At 35.8% G+C, this 15607-nt stretch overlaps 1 protein-coding gene across 1 annotated transcript in view; it reads right to left on the reverse strand.

Moving 5' to 3' along the window:
• Positions 1–1807: 1807 nt before the first annotated feature.
• Positions 1808–15607, reverse strand: part of LOC121429213 (paired mesoderm homeobox protein 1-like) — a 34666-nt gene continuing 20866 nt past the window's right edge. Inside the window, exons 2-3 of the mRNA XM_041626173.1 lie at positions 9962–10170; positions 1808–2357 (exon numbers count right to left, since the gene is read on the reverse strand). Of these exons, the coding sequence (XP_041482107.1) occupies positions 2010–2357; positions 9962–10170 (557 nt within the window). The 3' untranslated portion in view covers positions 1808–2009. The remainder of the gene's footprint in view (positions 2358–9961; positions 10171–15607) is intronic.

Raw genomic sequence — 15607 nt, forward strand, 5'->3', positions numbered from 1 at the left:
ATCATCATCATCACCATCATCACCATCATCATCATCACCATCATCATCATCACCATTATCATCATCATCATCATTCCAGTCACAATATAATTTCATTTTCCCCATCCTCGTTTATAAGTCGAAATTTCCTCTTTACAAAAATATTAAACTCGGAAGAACTCCAATAGATTATGAACTACGAATTTATTTACACATGCTCGTAATGTCGCAATAAGGAAATGAAAATGGTTTAATATCAACAATTTAAAAGTCAAATCTACATAATTAAAAATGTATCTTATCTACACACAAAATTATAGTTGTTTCAATATTGTTACATTCAGGATTTAAAATCATCAATATTTGCATGTTGTCAATATGCAACGCTACGCTTCGCTGGCGGTTTTTATTTTACATGGAATAATATCTTCAAATTCGCGAAACATTTCACGTTATACCAACATTTGCATCAACTCCACAAATTATGAGATCGATTCATTAAATACATTCATTGTACATTTCAACATTCCACAGCGATTCATTAATTAAAGTAATTTATCACTTCATTTTCATGAACATTTTCATATTGCTTTCCTTTAACTTCCTGTATACATGGTATACTCATATATTTCAGTAATTACATTGCTATAATAAAAAGGAAACAAACTAATAAATTTCAATTAAAAAAGGACAAACCATTTGAAAACATCCTTTTCAACCGTTCCAAATGAGTCATTTTTGCATCAGTTTGCATGATGAATTTTATTCATTCTCAGAAATAGCAAAGAGTTCTAACCAAAACGTTTAACAAGGAGAAATAAACGAATGTTTACAAAATTGGTTCATTCTTGAAAAGTTGTAACCATAATCTTGTAATCGATATTATTGTAAAATATTTCAAACTTCAATGGGAGCAGGGCGAATCTTGTTGTATGTCTGCACCCACCCTTCCCCCTAGTTAAGAAAGAAAACATTCAACTCTATTAATATGCAAATAACGTTGCCAGGCTGGAATTTTTCGTAGGGGGGGGGGGGGGTGAAGTGGGAATGCCATGTCTGGGAGTGTGGACGATCCTTTCACATTTATTTCACTTTACTGTTTACAAAATTAACCTTTCAGGTGAAACCTTCCACCGGCCCCACCGAAAATAGCGAAATGCGTGTCTCATCTCTCTTAAAAAAAATTATTATGTTGAATATTGTGTCTAATGCTTTTAAAAATCATATGGTTACAGGTAAACACTGACAAGAAATTTTGATCTTAGGTATGAAGCATTTCACCTTTGGATCGAAACTATTTTTATGACGTTCAGTAGGTTTTTCAACGGTGTTTAAGTTTCGTTGATGGAGTTTTATAATAAAAGAAATTACAACAGTGTACCCGAGGAGTATAATTCCACCCCTGCTTTAAAAAAAAAATCAAAATTTTAGAAATAGTCTCTGTAAATCTGGTTCGATGTTTGGAAAATATTTTGTGAGATAAAATCACATTAAAATATGGGCGTTGAAAGGATATTTATGAATCATCTGATCATCTGTACTTACTTCCAGCTCATGTAAAGACTGCAAGATCATATAATAGCCTTGTTTTCTTTTTCAATTATTAAAGAAATACATTCTATTTCATCCAGTCAAAATTAGATATACCGCTCCTTCACAGAATCGAAACGAAACCAAGTCTATAATGCTCCTTTTAACTCCTCAACATATCCTTTCAACAAATTACATCAATGATCACAAAAAAGGACGAATCTTCCGAAAAGACCAATGTCGTTTAATCCAAAATCCAACCGAATTGTGTCCTCCAAAATTATTTTTGGGCAAACGGAATTTCCCAATGCCTTCTTGATGAAGGAAAGATGTTTTGTGACGTCATACATCTTGGTAGGAAAGCTAGAAGATTTATCTGACGTTGTAGTCATAATCGGTCTTGGTCCGTATTTTTTTTAATTTTGTGTGAGAACGTCAGATTACAGATGAACACGTGTGACACATGAAAGTGAGATAATAGAAAGCCTCGAATCTCGCTCCTAGATAAGTGGAATTTGTTGCATGCTGTATTCTCTCGCCTTTAACCTCAAATTAGCCCAACTTGAGCTTAGTCCTCCGGCGTTTTCCAACGCATTCATGTTCATCATTGACATGTGGCCAGCGGCTGCCTGCGACATGACACCGGCCAGTCTCCCGTAGGACGCCGCGGCGGCTGCGGCGGAGTTCCACGTGCTGCCGAGTTCTGTGCTGGTTGGGCAGGGACGCGGCGCCACTGGTTGTTCGACATTGACGCCGTTAAAAGGTCTTCTCCTTGCCGCGGCGACCTTGGCTGCTTGGAGACTTCTCTCGTTACGACGGAATTTTGCTCGTCTGTTCTGAAACCAGACCTTAATATAAACGGAAAAAAGAGGAAAAGTAATAAAACAATGAAAGAAGAGCAGGTCAACATACATAAGAGATCATGATATTTGCTAAGATACATTAACAGAGCAGCTTTTGATGAACTACATACGAGAATGTATAGGCAAAATTTATCAAGTAATGATTTACCAATGACCCAGGATATATAAAAGTGATAAAATAAATATTACAAAAATATCAGGAATAAATTTACAAAATGAATATATAAATATTCTATAAACATCAGAAAGAATTTTTAAGAAATTATAAGTAGGACAAACTCTGCCGCAGAAGAGCGAACAACATTCCCCAGTATTCTAAAATGAGTATCTTGCCTTCTTAATCATGTTATTGGATAATCATTATTTTGTCCTTTTCTGAACAGTTTTGAAAGTGGGGGCTGAGCCGAAAGGGGAGTGTTGTATTCAGGGGAGCGTTTCATGAAAGGATTTTATCCGACAAGTCTTGTTTTATCCGACAATTGCCATAGCAACAGTACCTGTCAGCCAATCAGAATCAGGGAAAGTTGTCAGATCCGACAACTTGTCGGACAAAATTGTTGATGAAACGTACAACAGGGAGGATGACCATGAAAAGGGAACACGTGCAATCAGATGGCATTTTCATAAGTTTTTTTTTTATACACGTTCATTATTTTGAAGGGGAATTCCACGGCTCCTGTCTTTTAATAAAATTGTATTTTTTTTTTAATAACTATTTAGTGCATTTATTCATCTCGATTTCGATATAACATCGTTTTGTTTGGGAGAGGAACGTCATTCAGGCCCTTTGATCCATTTTCTCTGCGCTGAATATATTGAAAGGTCGTAAAATATCCCTTATTTTATTGAGGTGAACTTCTCCGCCTCCTCCCTATGTGATGGTATTCTTAAGTACCCCAGGTTCACCGACAATAAACAACACTTCTGTCTGTATGTTATCATAACCGTGAAGAAACCTAGCGAAACTAAAATATACAAATCAATAAATTATTTCATAATGCCTTAATATCCTCACGATGAGTCATTCGATCGGTATGAGAAGTTCACGAAGTGGAGTATGCATGTGGCAAAAAAACCTGTTTCTAACCCGTATGGCTAAACATGTAAAGGTGGAAAGTAAAAACGCTTTATGCACTGCCTAAATTACTTCATGAACTTATTAGGTATTGCGGAAGGAACATCTATGTTCAATTTCTTGTATTTACTGCTTTACTGTTGAACATTGTTGTTTGAATTCTAACGCTTTCGGTAGAATTATAAAACTTCATCAAACTCTCAAAAAGTTATTAGTTTGATTTATTTAGTTTTGTTTTGCTGTGCATCACTTCACAGCAAAACATCAATAATAAACATGCCGGAGTCTCCTGGGTTTAGTATTACTACTTAAGAAAGAAAGAATAGTCATACACTGTAAAAAATATTGGGCAAAATTTTAACCAGCACGAGGGTAGTTATGTATCCAACCAATTTTGGGCGGTATTGTACCCAATGCAGGAAGCATATTGTCCAGTAAGGTTAAAAAATAAGCAGAAATTACTTAAGAATGAGCAAAATTTCATCACACTGGATAAATGATAATGCCCAAAAGAAATGCCCAATGTTGGTTGGATACATAATTACCATCATGGAGCATTTTTACCCAATATTTTTAAGAGTGTATGACATGCACTCGTATAGTTTGTAAAGATTTTATTGTGCTCGCTTCTATATATTCACATGTTTAAACTTTAAAGCGTCAGGCGATCTGTTGTTAATATTATTATGAACAAGATTGCTTCTTTGGATACGTTTAACTTAAAGCAGCATGGATAAATGAAAATGAATAATGAGACTTTAAAGCACGAAAATGCATTAAAATGGAATAAGCAAAACATGCGTGTAAGCAAAAATCTATTTGCCATTGCTGTTATTTTTCATTTATGCATATTTTTATTTCTTACTCTTATTTTCTTTTTATTTGTTCATTATTTTTATTTTTAATCTCATTAGATGCCAGGATTTACAGTAGAGCTTTTATCATCTGTTGGTGAAAACCACTAACAAACTTTTCATGAAACGCTCCCAGGCCTTACATCTCTGTAATTTACCCTCTAAATCGAGTGGATAAATCACTCATTGCGGGAAATGGGTACAATTTCAATAGATTATGAATAATTTTTAATTGTTATTGAGTTAATTTCACCATGTTGTAGTGAAATTAGTATGAAAATAATGTTCGTGTGACCACTCTAGGTTCACTATAAATTGACGTCAATATATCACAGAGTATAAAGTGGACTAGGAGTCGACCTTCGCCGAAATGTGGTTGAACCGAACCCCTTTTTACACAAGATCCTTGGTAGCAAATAAAAAGGGGTTACGAATCTTCAATGAATGAAGAGAAACGGAAATTATTCTTGAGAATATTTACAAATTGACGCCAAGCCTGAAAAGCAACGCTGAGACCACTTCCCTTTCTATGGAAACCCTAACTTAATTTCCAATGGAAATCAACTGGCATCAAATCAAGCAGAAACCTGGAAACTTCTCGAATTTGTTTGAAAAAAAGAAGTGATATTTGTCAAGAAATTATCGGACTCCCAATTGCACAATGTAATGGGCGTGATGTAAGAGCGTGAACAAATTGTGTATCGATATAATTTTTTTGAGGTTTAAATATTCTATGGTGGACCATGCAATCCTCATACAAAATAAACCTATTCTTCCTCCTCCTTCTTTCGCTATCATCACTGACTTCCTCTTCGCAGCTTTCTACTATCTTGTTGCTATATTTCAACCCTCTGCCTATCCATGCACTAGGTAGCGTGAGCCCAAATGTTTGGAGCGCACACGGCGCAAATGATAATAATAAAAAAATGACCTTTCTAATAGAAAAATCAACTTTTGTGATAGATCTTGACATAATATTCAGAAATTATATCACATTTCACCTCCTTCCCTTTCCTTTTCTTTTTGTCTTCTCCCTTTTTTTTCTTAGTCGTTAATATTTTGAGGATCAATTGCCCCCAAGCCGCCCCCATCTTGTATGCAAGTGCTTTCATTCTCCATTATTTTCAGTATGATCGATAAGAAAGTGGGTCATAGAAAAAAAAAATATGAGACCATGGACCTACTATGATCAGACTATTCATTGGGAAGTATTATGAGAATGAAAAGAGAAAGATGCCGTTGCCGGGTGCAAATTTATGGCATCCATATTATACTCCGTGGGGCCAGGCACCACTCGTTTCGTCTTTCAGCAGACAGGGTGCTGTGTACGCAACTTCGGCCAAACCTCTCAAAAGAAACACCAAACAAATAAAAAACAGAATGACGTTTCATGAGAAGCCTTGCCATTCATTTTATCTTACTTATCAGCTCTCAGCCAATCAGGTGTAAGAATTTCGCTAGCTTATAACAGTCATTACTGACGATTCGTTTCGTGAGAAATGCTCTACCTGGTCAATGCCTTTTCCCCCATCTCTCTCTTTCTTATGCCAGCGGTCGCACTTAAACAACACCGGGACATCGTAAATTTACTCTTAAGTTGTGTTTTTCAATTATTTCTGGCAAAAGTTTATGAACTTTTCTCCTCCGCTGACCCCCAGAAAGGCCAGAGTTTGGCGACAGAGCTTATACTATTCGGGGGAGTTTATCATGCACCGACGTATAAAGCCCTTCATATTTTGTTCACATACGTTTCGAGAGTGACATGTACAGTCGTGCAACTATAGTGGAATGAGTCTGTATGTTTAACATGGCAAACGTATTCTCCCGCATCGTAAATAAAAACCAAACAAAATTTAATTGGTCTAGATTTTAGTTTCGGAATGAAGGGTACCTTAAAGAATTACTGTGGAAGATGAATGATACAAAGATCCCATCGAATGTGATTACGAGGAGCAGGCTCAAAGCCAGAAAAAACCCTGGACCTGTCTTAACTCGATTGTTATCATGAACTCTCCAACTGAACATTGAGTTGAATTGTGAAATCACGAAATTTTCTCAAGCTATTCGTATTAATTATTTTCTATTAAGAGAAGTGACGTTGATAAGACAGTAGTCAGAGAGAAAGCGTAAAAAGAATGGGAATACATGAAGAATTGTCTTCCATTATTAACATGATTAAGGGTACGCATGATGAAGGTTGTGGTAAAGGAATAATCCGACTTAAAGGGATGGTCCGGGCTGATAGTATTTATAGCTTAATAAATGGAGTAGAATTCACTGAGTAAAATGCCGAAAATTTCATCAAAATCGGATAACAAATTACAAAGTTATTGAATTTTAAAATTTAGCAATATTTTGTTAAAAGCAGTCGTCAGGAATATTCATTAGATGGGCCGATGATGTCACATCTCCACTTGTTCTTTTGTATTTTATTATAAGAAATTCGGTATATTCAAATTTTTCCTCCAAGAACTCGAAAAAAAGTTGGATTGACAACTGATTTTGAGCATAAGATATTTATTGCCGCAACTTATGTCATTTTACAAGGAAGACATATTATTCACACAAGTATGAAATAATGAACAATTATGATTTTTATGTAATAACATACGAAAACGGAAAGTGGGGATGTGACATCATCAGCCCACCTAATGAATATTCATGGCGACTGTTTTCACAAAATATTGCCAAACTTTAAACTTCAATAACTGTATTATTTGTTATCCGATTTTGATGAAATTTTCGACATATTGGTCAGTAAATTCTACTCTACGTATTAACATAATTAAGATATAGATATTTTCATCCCGGACCATCCCTTTTAATGCCATTTTAGTTGATGATAGTGATGGTAGTAGTGATGGCGGTGGTAGTGGCAGTGGTAGTGGCGGGGTAGTGGTAGCGACGGTGGTGGTCACCTGGTGGTAATGACGATGGGTGGATTATATGGTAATGATGCTGATGTAGTAGACTATTGTTTTGTATTCCGGGGTTAGAGTATGTCAACAACGACCTTGGCCAAAACAATTCAATTTATAGTGATTATGACAATGACGTTGGTTGTGATATGTTGATAATAAATTCGCTTAAACCCTATTTGTAATGATAGACCTTTAGTACAATTAATCAGGTTGCATAAAATCGATACATTTTTTTGCAAAAATATTTACTGTGTAGGCCTATATTTTTGGTGACATCACGCTCTCATCATTCTGATCGGGATGAAATGTTACACGACTTTGATTCGCAATTCTAACAAATTATATTTGTCATACGATTGTTCCCATGAAGGCCTATACGTGATGGGAGCTCTTCCCGACTTGACACCCCGAAAAAAAGGTGATAAGTCCCCTCTTTTCCATCACAAATACCATACACCTGGGGCCCGTCACACTATCCTCAGAGTATCGATACTCGACATGAATTATTGCTTGATTCAACCGATTTAATTTATCCCTAAAGTGCACTTTGGCGGTATTAATTGCCCATCCTGGCACGGAGCGAGTAACCCGGCTGCACGTATATCTTTCACGAGCTCCTGACTGGGGCGCAGGGATCTAGTTTTGACACTAAACATGTGCAGTTATAGAGATCATGTTGTCATTAATATTTAGAATATTTGATGTAGTTAGTTGTGCTGTCTGTCTCTTTGTCTCATCATGTTCATCGCAGATGGTTCCAGAAGAATAGTTTCAGATTTACTTCAATCAGCATTACTGTTTTACCAAGAGCAATGAGTTTGTCGAAGTATGAACTTGTAAGTAAGAGGTACTAACATGGTAAAGGAAAGAGACAAAAAACTTGGATTATATTAATCTATTTAAAACAAACATTTAAATAGTGTTTCTTTCCAACTTCTGACGCGGGGACATGCAGTACTCAACTTTTGCCCGCTTTTTTCATCACATTAAGCTGTCTTTGTTTTTTGGGTTTTTTTTTGCGTTTTGCGCCCCCGACAATGGCGCCCATGGCACCCTATATAATGAAAATTCACCGTTTACTATAAAATAAAGGTGGTTGGTTGAATTCGATCACGTGACCACTCCTTTATTTTAGCTAACATACAAGTAATTATACACGTTCTAATAACTCGTAATAAGGCCTATAGTTCTATAATTGACCAAATAATAATAACACGAATCCACGTTACTATCTGATAATACAAAATAATATATTTTGCTAGGAAATAAGAGTAACCCTGCATACCTATAGTTTCGTTGCTGTTTCCCTTATAATTCTCCTATATACTTTGACCGTGACGTATTTTATTTTGATGAAAGGCGGCGATAATACACGATCTTGTTGACTAGTATTTCGGAAGCACCAGCCTTGGTGGAATGGGTGGCCTGTCGGAAAAACCTCGACTCTATTTCACTTTAATTACACTCATGAGGGAGATTGGGGCATTCAATGTTTTTGTTTCGATGCTAAACAGATCAATATTTTGCCAAGATCCCATGGTTTAAGTCACAGGAATGCCACGAATAATGGGAAAACGTACTCTTGTCCCCAAAGATAATACTATAAATATAAAAAAGTTGGTCAAATTTATCATAGTTCGTGTATGTTATTGATATTACATCTCAAGTATTCTCTACAGTATATACTTTAGATAATTATGTGAAATTTATCCATAACAGCCAAAGTTCCGATAGCAGTGTCTCAAGAACACATGTAATCTAGTTTTACTGCACTGTGTAATCTTACATGCATTGTCCAAAGTTACAGAAAAAAACACTCGCTTAAAGTCAACATGGGATTATCTTCACTCTGAAATTTCAAAGAAACGAGCAAAAATTATTAGAATTCGAAGACTAACATAAAATCCGAACGCCATTCCTATTTATGCTTTTTATAAAGCAGTCACATACCTGTCAACATCAATTCCATATCAAGTAGCGAACTTCAACTTAACATTTGACCTCTAAGAATAACATACTGAATAATGTTAGTTTGACCCGTGACATGAGGCATGCAGAGGTATACCGGAAAACACAGTAATCATAGTTTTATGCCATTTCATGCATTTTAGCTATTCCTTTCGAATTTGCATGAGCTTGCAATAATTTTGTGATGAAAATGCTCAAATAACGGGAACTGACAACTAAGATTTTTTTTGGGGGGTGGCGTTGATTATCATGAAAATGAAAAAATTGTTATTAATATTTTGCAAAATTGATATGGTTTTACATTTTGGCGGGAAAATACGACTGTTGAATATCTGTGTAACAGTTTTGTCTTTCTTTTTAAGGGATTTATGCCAGTATTTCATATTTGACTAATATAAGATAAACCATTCTACGAATACATTTAATAAAGCATTCTTTCTAACTTTGACCAGCAAAACTGTTTTTTATAAAGCAATAAATTTCCATCTACCTGCTTACATTGCTATGAAATACATAATTTATTAAAAACAACTTTTGTTGATATCACAGATTTTGTTTATCGCGAGTGAAAATTTGAAGTGGTTTTTGCATATTTTTACATCATTTATTTATTTATCTAATTATTTACTTATTTATTTATTCATTCATTTATATATCTATTTGTTTTATTTATTTATTCATTATTCATTTTTTGGCGGGGGTCTTTATTTTACCGGGCCATTCATCAACAATAAATATTTACAAGCAATGATTAACACATCTCGTCCTCACCTGGACTCGTGCTTCCGTGAGATCGACCTTCTTTGCAAGCTCCTCGCGTAAGAAAGCATCAGGGTAGTGTGTCCTTTCGAATACCTTCTCCAGCGCATCGAGCTGAGCGGTGGTAAACGTGGTCCGATTGCGGCGCTGTCGTTTTGATTTGGCCGAGATAATTCCGTTACTGTCTGACAACGAGCCACATGAACCATCATCTAATAACCCTGCAATGAATGTAACGAAGATTATTATTTCTTTTATTGCATTTATGTTAAGATTATGTGTTTGTGGTGCTGATAATGGATACATAACATTTTTTTTAATCAGGGAATTGGTTTAAGCAATAGGAATCGAAATATTTGAGGTAGCCCCTATCTTTGCACCATCATCCCCCCTCAACAAATAAAAAAAGATCCATGACAAAAAAAATGAAAGTAAAGGAGAAAAACCAAGAAAAAAGAAGGGAAAGGGATAAGGTCTGATGTTATGTTCTGAAAGGTTTCTATTCTACAAAGGTTAAATTTTGTTTATCGCTTCGCTCTCTCAGGACTTTTTTGTTTTTGGTCACAGATTTATGTTGCACACCTCACTTTTAGGGGCTTATACGATACTGGAAGTAGTAGACCAACTAGTGGTGGTTGTGACAGTAGAAGTAGTAGTAGTAGTAGTAATAGTAGTAGTAGTAGTATTAGTAGTAGTAGTAGTGGTGGTAGTATTAGTAGTAGTAGTAGTAGTAGTAGTAGTAGTAGTAGTAGTAGTAGTAGTAGTGGTAGTAGTGGTAGTAGTAGAAGTAGTAGTAGTAGTAGTAGTAGTGGTAGTGGTAGTAGTAGTAGTAGTAGTAGAAGTAGTAGTAGGAGTAGGAGTAGTAGTAGAAGTAGTAGTAGTAGTATAGTAGTAGTAGCAGTAGTAGTAGTAGTAGTAGTAGTAGTAGTAGTAGTAGTAGTAGTAGTAGTAGTAGTAGTAGTAGTAGTAGAAGTAGTTTTAGCATGGTCACCCCCATCCCACACACACACACATACTTTCAAAACAATTCCACAGCCTCTGATAGTAATAATAGCAATATGCCTGGTGGGTGTAATAGTAATATAAGAAGAAGTTAAAAAATACTATTATTTTTATCATCATTTGGGATTTTAGAAAAATATCATAAATTTTAATAATAAATGTTGTTAGCCGACAATCGTTGAGCTGGAAAGTTACAATTTAATCAAGTGACTATACATGCATTTATATAGTTTAAATCTTATTTGCTACAATTCGCGGATAATTCATTTTCTTTCATCTTAAAGGAATTAGTGTGACGTGCTCGCATCGTGGAACACTGACTATGTCAAATTTCAGAAGCGAGAATGGCAACTTCACATCGTCCACAGTTCCACCACACTGTGAACACAGAGTGTCATACACCCTGTTATCTTTGCAGCATGGATTATCTGATTAAAAAATAAAATTACAAACCGGGGACGATTCTATTGCTGAGGACTATACTGCCCCCTATGACGGGGAAAAATGAGGAAACATGTCTAAAATCTGACATAGGACGTGTAGGAAGAAAAAGCAGTACGAAGTATAAACTTACAGAGTGTACATAATTATGGAAACAGTGGATTTGGTGCCATATCGGACCAACTCGCAACCGACAAGATTAGGTGAGGGGTTATCTTTTATATTTGGTATAATTGGGATAAATCAACTTGAGTGCGCTTGTGATCTTTCTTCCATCCAGATTAGGGGTGTTGTCTCCTTCGCTCTCATTTTCTGATGAAAATATTACAAGTGAGAATGACGAATAATTATAGGCCTTGACCTATATTCTTTGAAAGGGAACCGTGTAAAAACCAAGCAACAATACATTTTATATCTGGTAGTTAGAAATTGATAGATTTGTGTAAGATTTTATCTTTTTGTCCCAGTAGGAAGTTTAAGTAAATGGGTCAAGGCTTTACTCTATTTTACGGCAATTTACTGTAACGGAAAGAGGATAAATTGTTGAACACGTGCTGTCTGAACTGGATGTCGTAAGTCGTGATGTGAGGATAATTACCAAGAGGGTGTATTTCAAAGATGACACCCGCTGGCCTGGCCTGACAAACTAAAAAAAAAATGAATCGGGCCGGTGTCTTCCATTTGTCACTTTCCATCCATCGGTTGGAATCATCTTCTTGTGATGTCTTCATCATTACTGCCTTCCTTCGATGGCGATTCCCAACAAACTTTCTCGATTGTGAAACCCGATTGGGCCGACGCGCGATTCCGGTGCAATTTATTCAAATGTCAAACAAGATTAGTTAGTTAACAGGCATTGCGAGACTTCGGCCCGCTTGCAACAAGGCGCGGCCAAGACGAGTAACAAGATAGAAAAGAAAGAAAACGAACTGAAAGCAGATAAATATCAAGAAATCATCCACAAGTTCAGGTGTCTATATATTTCTTTAGCCGAGTTTATAATTTTCTTGGCATTTCGAAAAAAGTACACTGGATTAAGATTCATTTAGCTTCTTGCGAAACAAGACATGGACGCCGAGATTCGTCTGAAAGTGGCATTCCTTGGAGCATATATCGCCGAGCGAAGAAAGTATTTTAAACCCTCGTTGATTCATGATAACCAAATCGTTATAATCAGTATACGATACTTAGGGAACATTAGAGACATGAAGGAAATGATGTGGGAGTATGACCAGCAAATGGATCAATATTTAGAAACATTTTGAGCTTGCTAAGTTGATTACACGATTACTGGCGTCTAAAAATAAGACGCTGGGATCGTAACAACTCAAATTTTGGGCAAGAAAGAAAAAGCTTGTAAAAGTCATGGTATCATTATTGCAAAGAACGTTGCGACCACGAAAACCTCACTGCCATGAACATTCACGATTTTGAAAACAAAGATGGAAAGATCCACAGCTAAAATTGGAGACAGGCAGCTAAATATATCCTCACAATTATAAGAGAAACGCCAAGATTGGTATAGAGGACCAACTTATTATATTAAAAAAGAAAACGCTTTTGATTTTCTTTTTGGAGTCCCAGTTTGTAGGGATGAATCTGATTGCATGCATGTATGTTCACTATATTAGATATACCATGGAGCTATTTAGAGATGGATATACCATCTTAACTTCTAACTGATGGAAAAAATACGAGAAAAATCAAAGTGTAGAATGGATACACATCATGACACTTTGGCAACACGTCGATAAGATTTGACGAGATTACTACAACCTGTATTAGTCTTGTTAGATGACATGCTGGTCAACAAAAAGAAGAAGTAAGAATGCCCTTCTGTAAAATTGTACTTGATTTGTATTGCTTTATATTACTTTGTATTATGTTTTGAATGGAAATGAAATAAAATAATTGAATTGAATTGAAAAGAATTAGTGCGATTAATAATGGACCAACATTCCCTTTGTCACTGCATGTGAAGCGCGCCAAGCTATATCAGAATCAAGCAAAAACAATACGACTTCACACGCCAAAGTCAACATTGCCAAAATCAGTTTGCACATAGTGGATACGTATTTTGTTGTTGGAAATAATAACTAAATGTAAAGTCCCAATATACATGACAGGCGAACATTAGCCAAATCTATTTTCACAGCACGTCTGTAGGAATTTATGTTGACTCTGTAATTGCATATTCGGCGCGAAACGTCTGCACTTATGTTCGCGTTTAGCAGACGACTCTCTCTCAAAGCTACAACCTTAATCCCCTTCCGTCAGGGGCGGTGCAAATGAAAGGAATTAAATCAAGGTGAATTGAAGTCCTCTTCTGAGTAATATCATGTCAGTTATAATTCTCAGGTACATGACTGCATTAAATGATGAGCGATTCAATGCCAAAAGTGATATCGGTTATTAATCGCTTCAAACGTCTAGACGACAACAGTTGTCGCCCTTAAACCGGAAACGGGATTAAAATGTGCCACACACTTTCTGGCCGTGATTCTATGCCAATGACTTTCATATCAAAATGACAGTGCTCCGTCACTACTGCGATAATTATTGAAATTCGTATAATGACTCATTACAAAAATGAATTGCTTGCACCGAAAAAAAAATCGATGGTATAATATGCCTGAAACCACGGTTAATAATAATTTTTGTCTAACGCCACTTAGATATTTTTGGGGGAAAAGTTTCGTCAAAAATTAACAATACGCGCAGAAACGGCACTGTAGTACTTTGATAAGGGGGAGGTTTACCTAAAGGCGATTTCCCCCCTAATTTCAATAACAGGGGTAATATAGAATTACACGATCCACATCTTTCATTTTAATACTCTTATTTCTCAGTCCTTTTCTTCTTTTTTTCCTATGTTTTTCACTTCATGAAAATTTATTGGGGTCGCCCCTGTCACCATTAGAGCAGTCCATGTTATCATGTAAAAAGATCATTCATTTACATCACTTAGTAGACCTTTGGTTTATTCGATTGATTCTTAAAACTCTTTTATATTATCTAGATACCCGGCAAATAACACACTGGCTATTACACGATATTGTCTTGAACGTAACTCGAATCTTGTGATACATAATATTAGGCCCATTTTGGATATGAATGCTTTCGGTGTTAAAGGTTTACTTTGGATCACGTAATACGCATCATACACCACAACTAAGGGATTGTTGTAGAATTTTTGAAGTTGTTTGTTTAACGGTTTTACTTGAATAAAATACAGTTTTGTCCTTCAACGACTGATAGAAAATGTGTACCGAGACGGTCGTACGGCAATGGAAAGCCGCCCGCCGGCTCGGCAACAGAAACCATCTTTCGATGTCCAGCACTTGCACAACTGCGCGCGTTTTAAAGGGAAAACAAGATCTACTTCCTATAGTTGACTTTGATAAAAAGCAGAAGATTGTACGAATTATAATTACTGAAATTTTGGCAACAATCTATAAATGAATAACAGCATCGTGATTTTTTTTTAATTCAGTGACGTCATGACACACCATTACACAATACTCTTTTATTATTGTTGTTTTTTTATAGAAGCGTGTACAAAAAGGGTATCTGATGATATATTTGAGGCACATAAAATTATCTAAAGTTTCCAAGAAAATAAAAAGCAAGAAAAACAATTACCGTATCCGGAAATGCTGCTCGCAAGTGATGTCACAGAATATAAAATTGTCAGATTTTTCACCAAGCCTATAATATTCTTTCACTTTAATGAGCGTATTTAAATCAAATTGATTGAGGAATAAATGGACCTTTCTTCTATAAAAATACGCGGAAAACATAATAAGGAATATTTGGAGAGAGAAAGAAATGAAATTGAATAAACATGATAAAGTGGATCGGAAAAAGAAAAATGGGATGACGCAAAACAGTAAAATAATGGCAAAGAAACAATTAATGGGGGGGGGGGGACAAAAGGGAGAGAATCAGTGTTTCCTTTAAATAAGTCATAAACATGACATTGTGAGAAGTGGGCTGCAGTGCAAGGTTATGGTACTTAAACCTGGCTGTTTTGTTTTTATTGCGACAGAAACAAAACGTTCCTTTCTAATCGAAATTTGTGAGCATGGAATCAGGTTTAGGGAATACATACACGTGAGCATACCCAAAACATGATTTTAGTTATTTAAGAAATTATTTTTCATTTCGCGCTGAGTTTTCCTGTCATATTTATTGTGGGGTGTTTTCAAAGCCCCC

Source organism: Lytechinus variegatus, chromosome 15 (genome assembly GCF_018143015.1).
Source record: "Lytechinus variegatus isolate NC3 chromosome 15, Lvar_3.0, whole genome shotgun sequence".
Classification (NCBI taxonomy): domain Eukaryota; kingdom Metazoa; phylum Echinodermata; class Echinoidea; order Temnopleuroida; family Toxopneustidae; genus Lytechinus; species Lytechinus variegatus.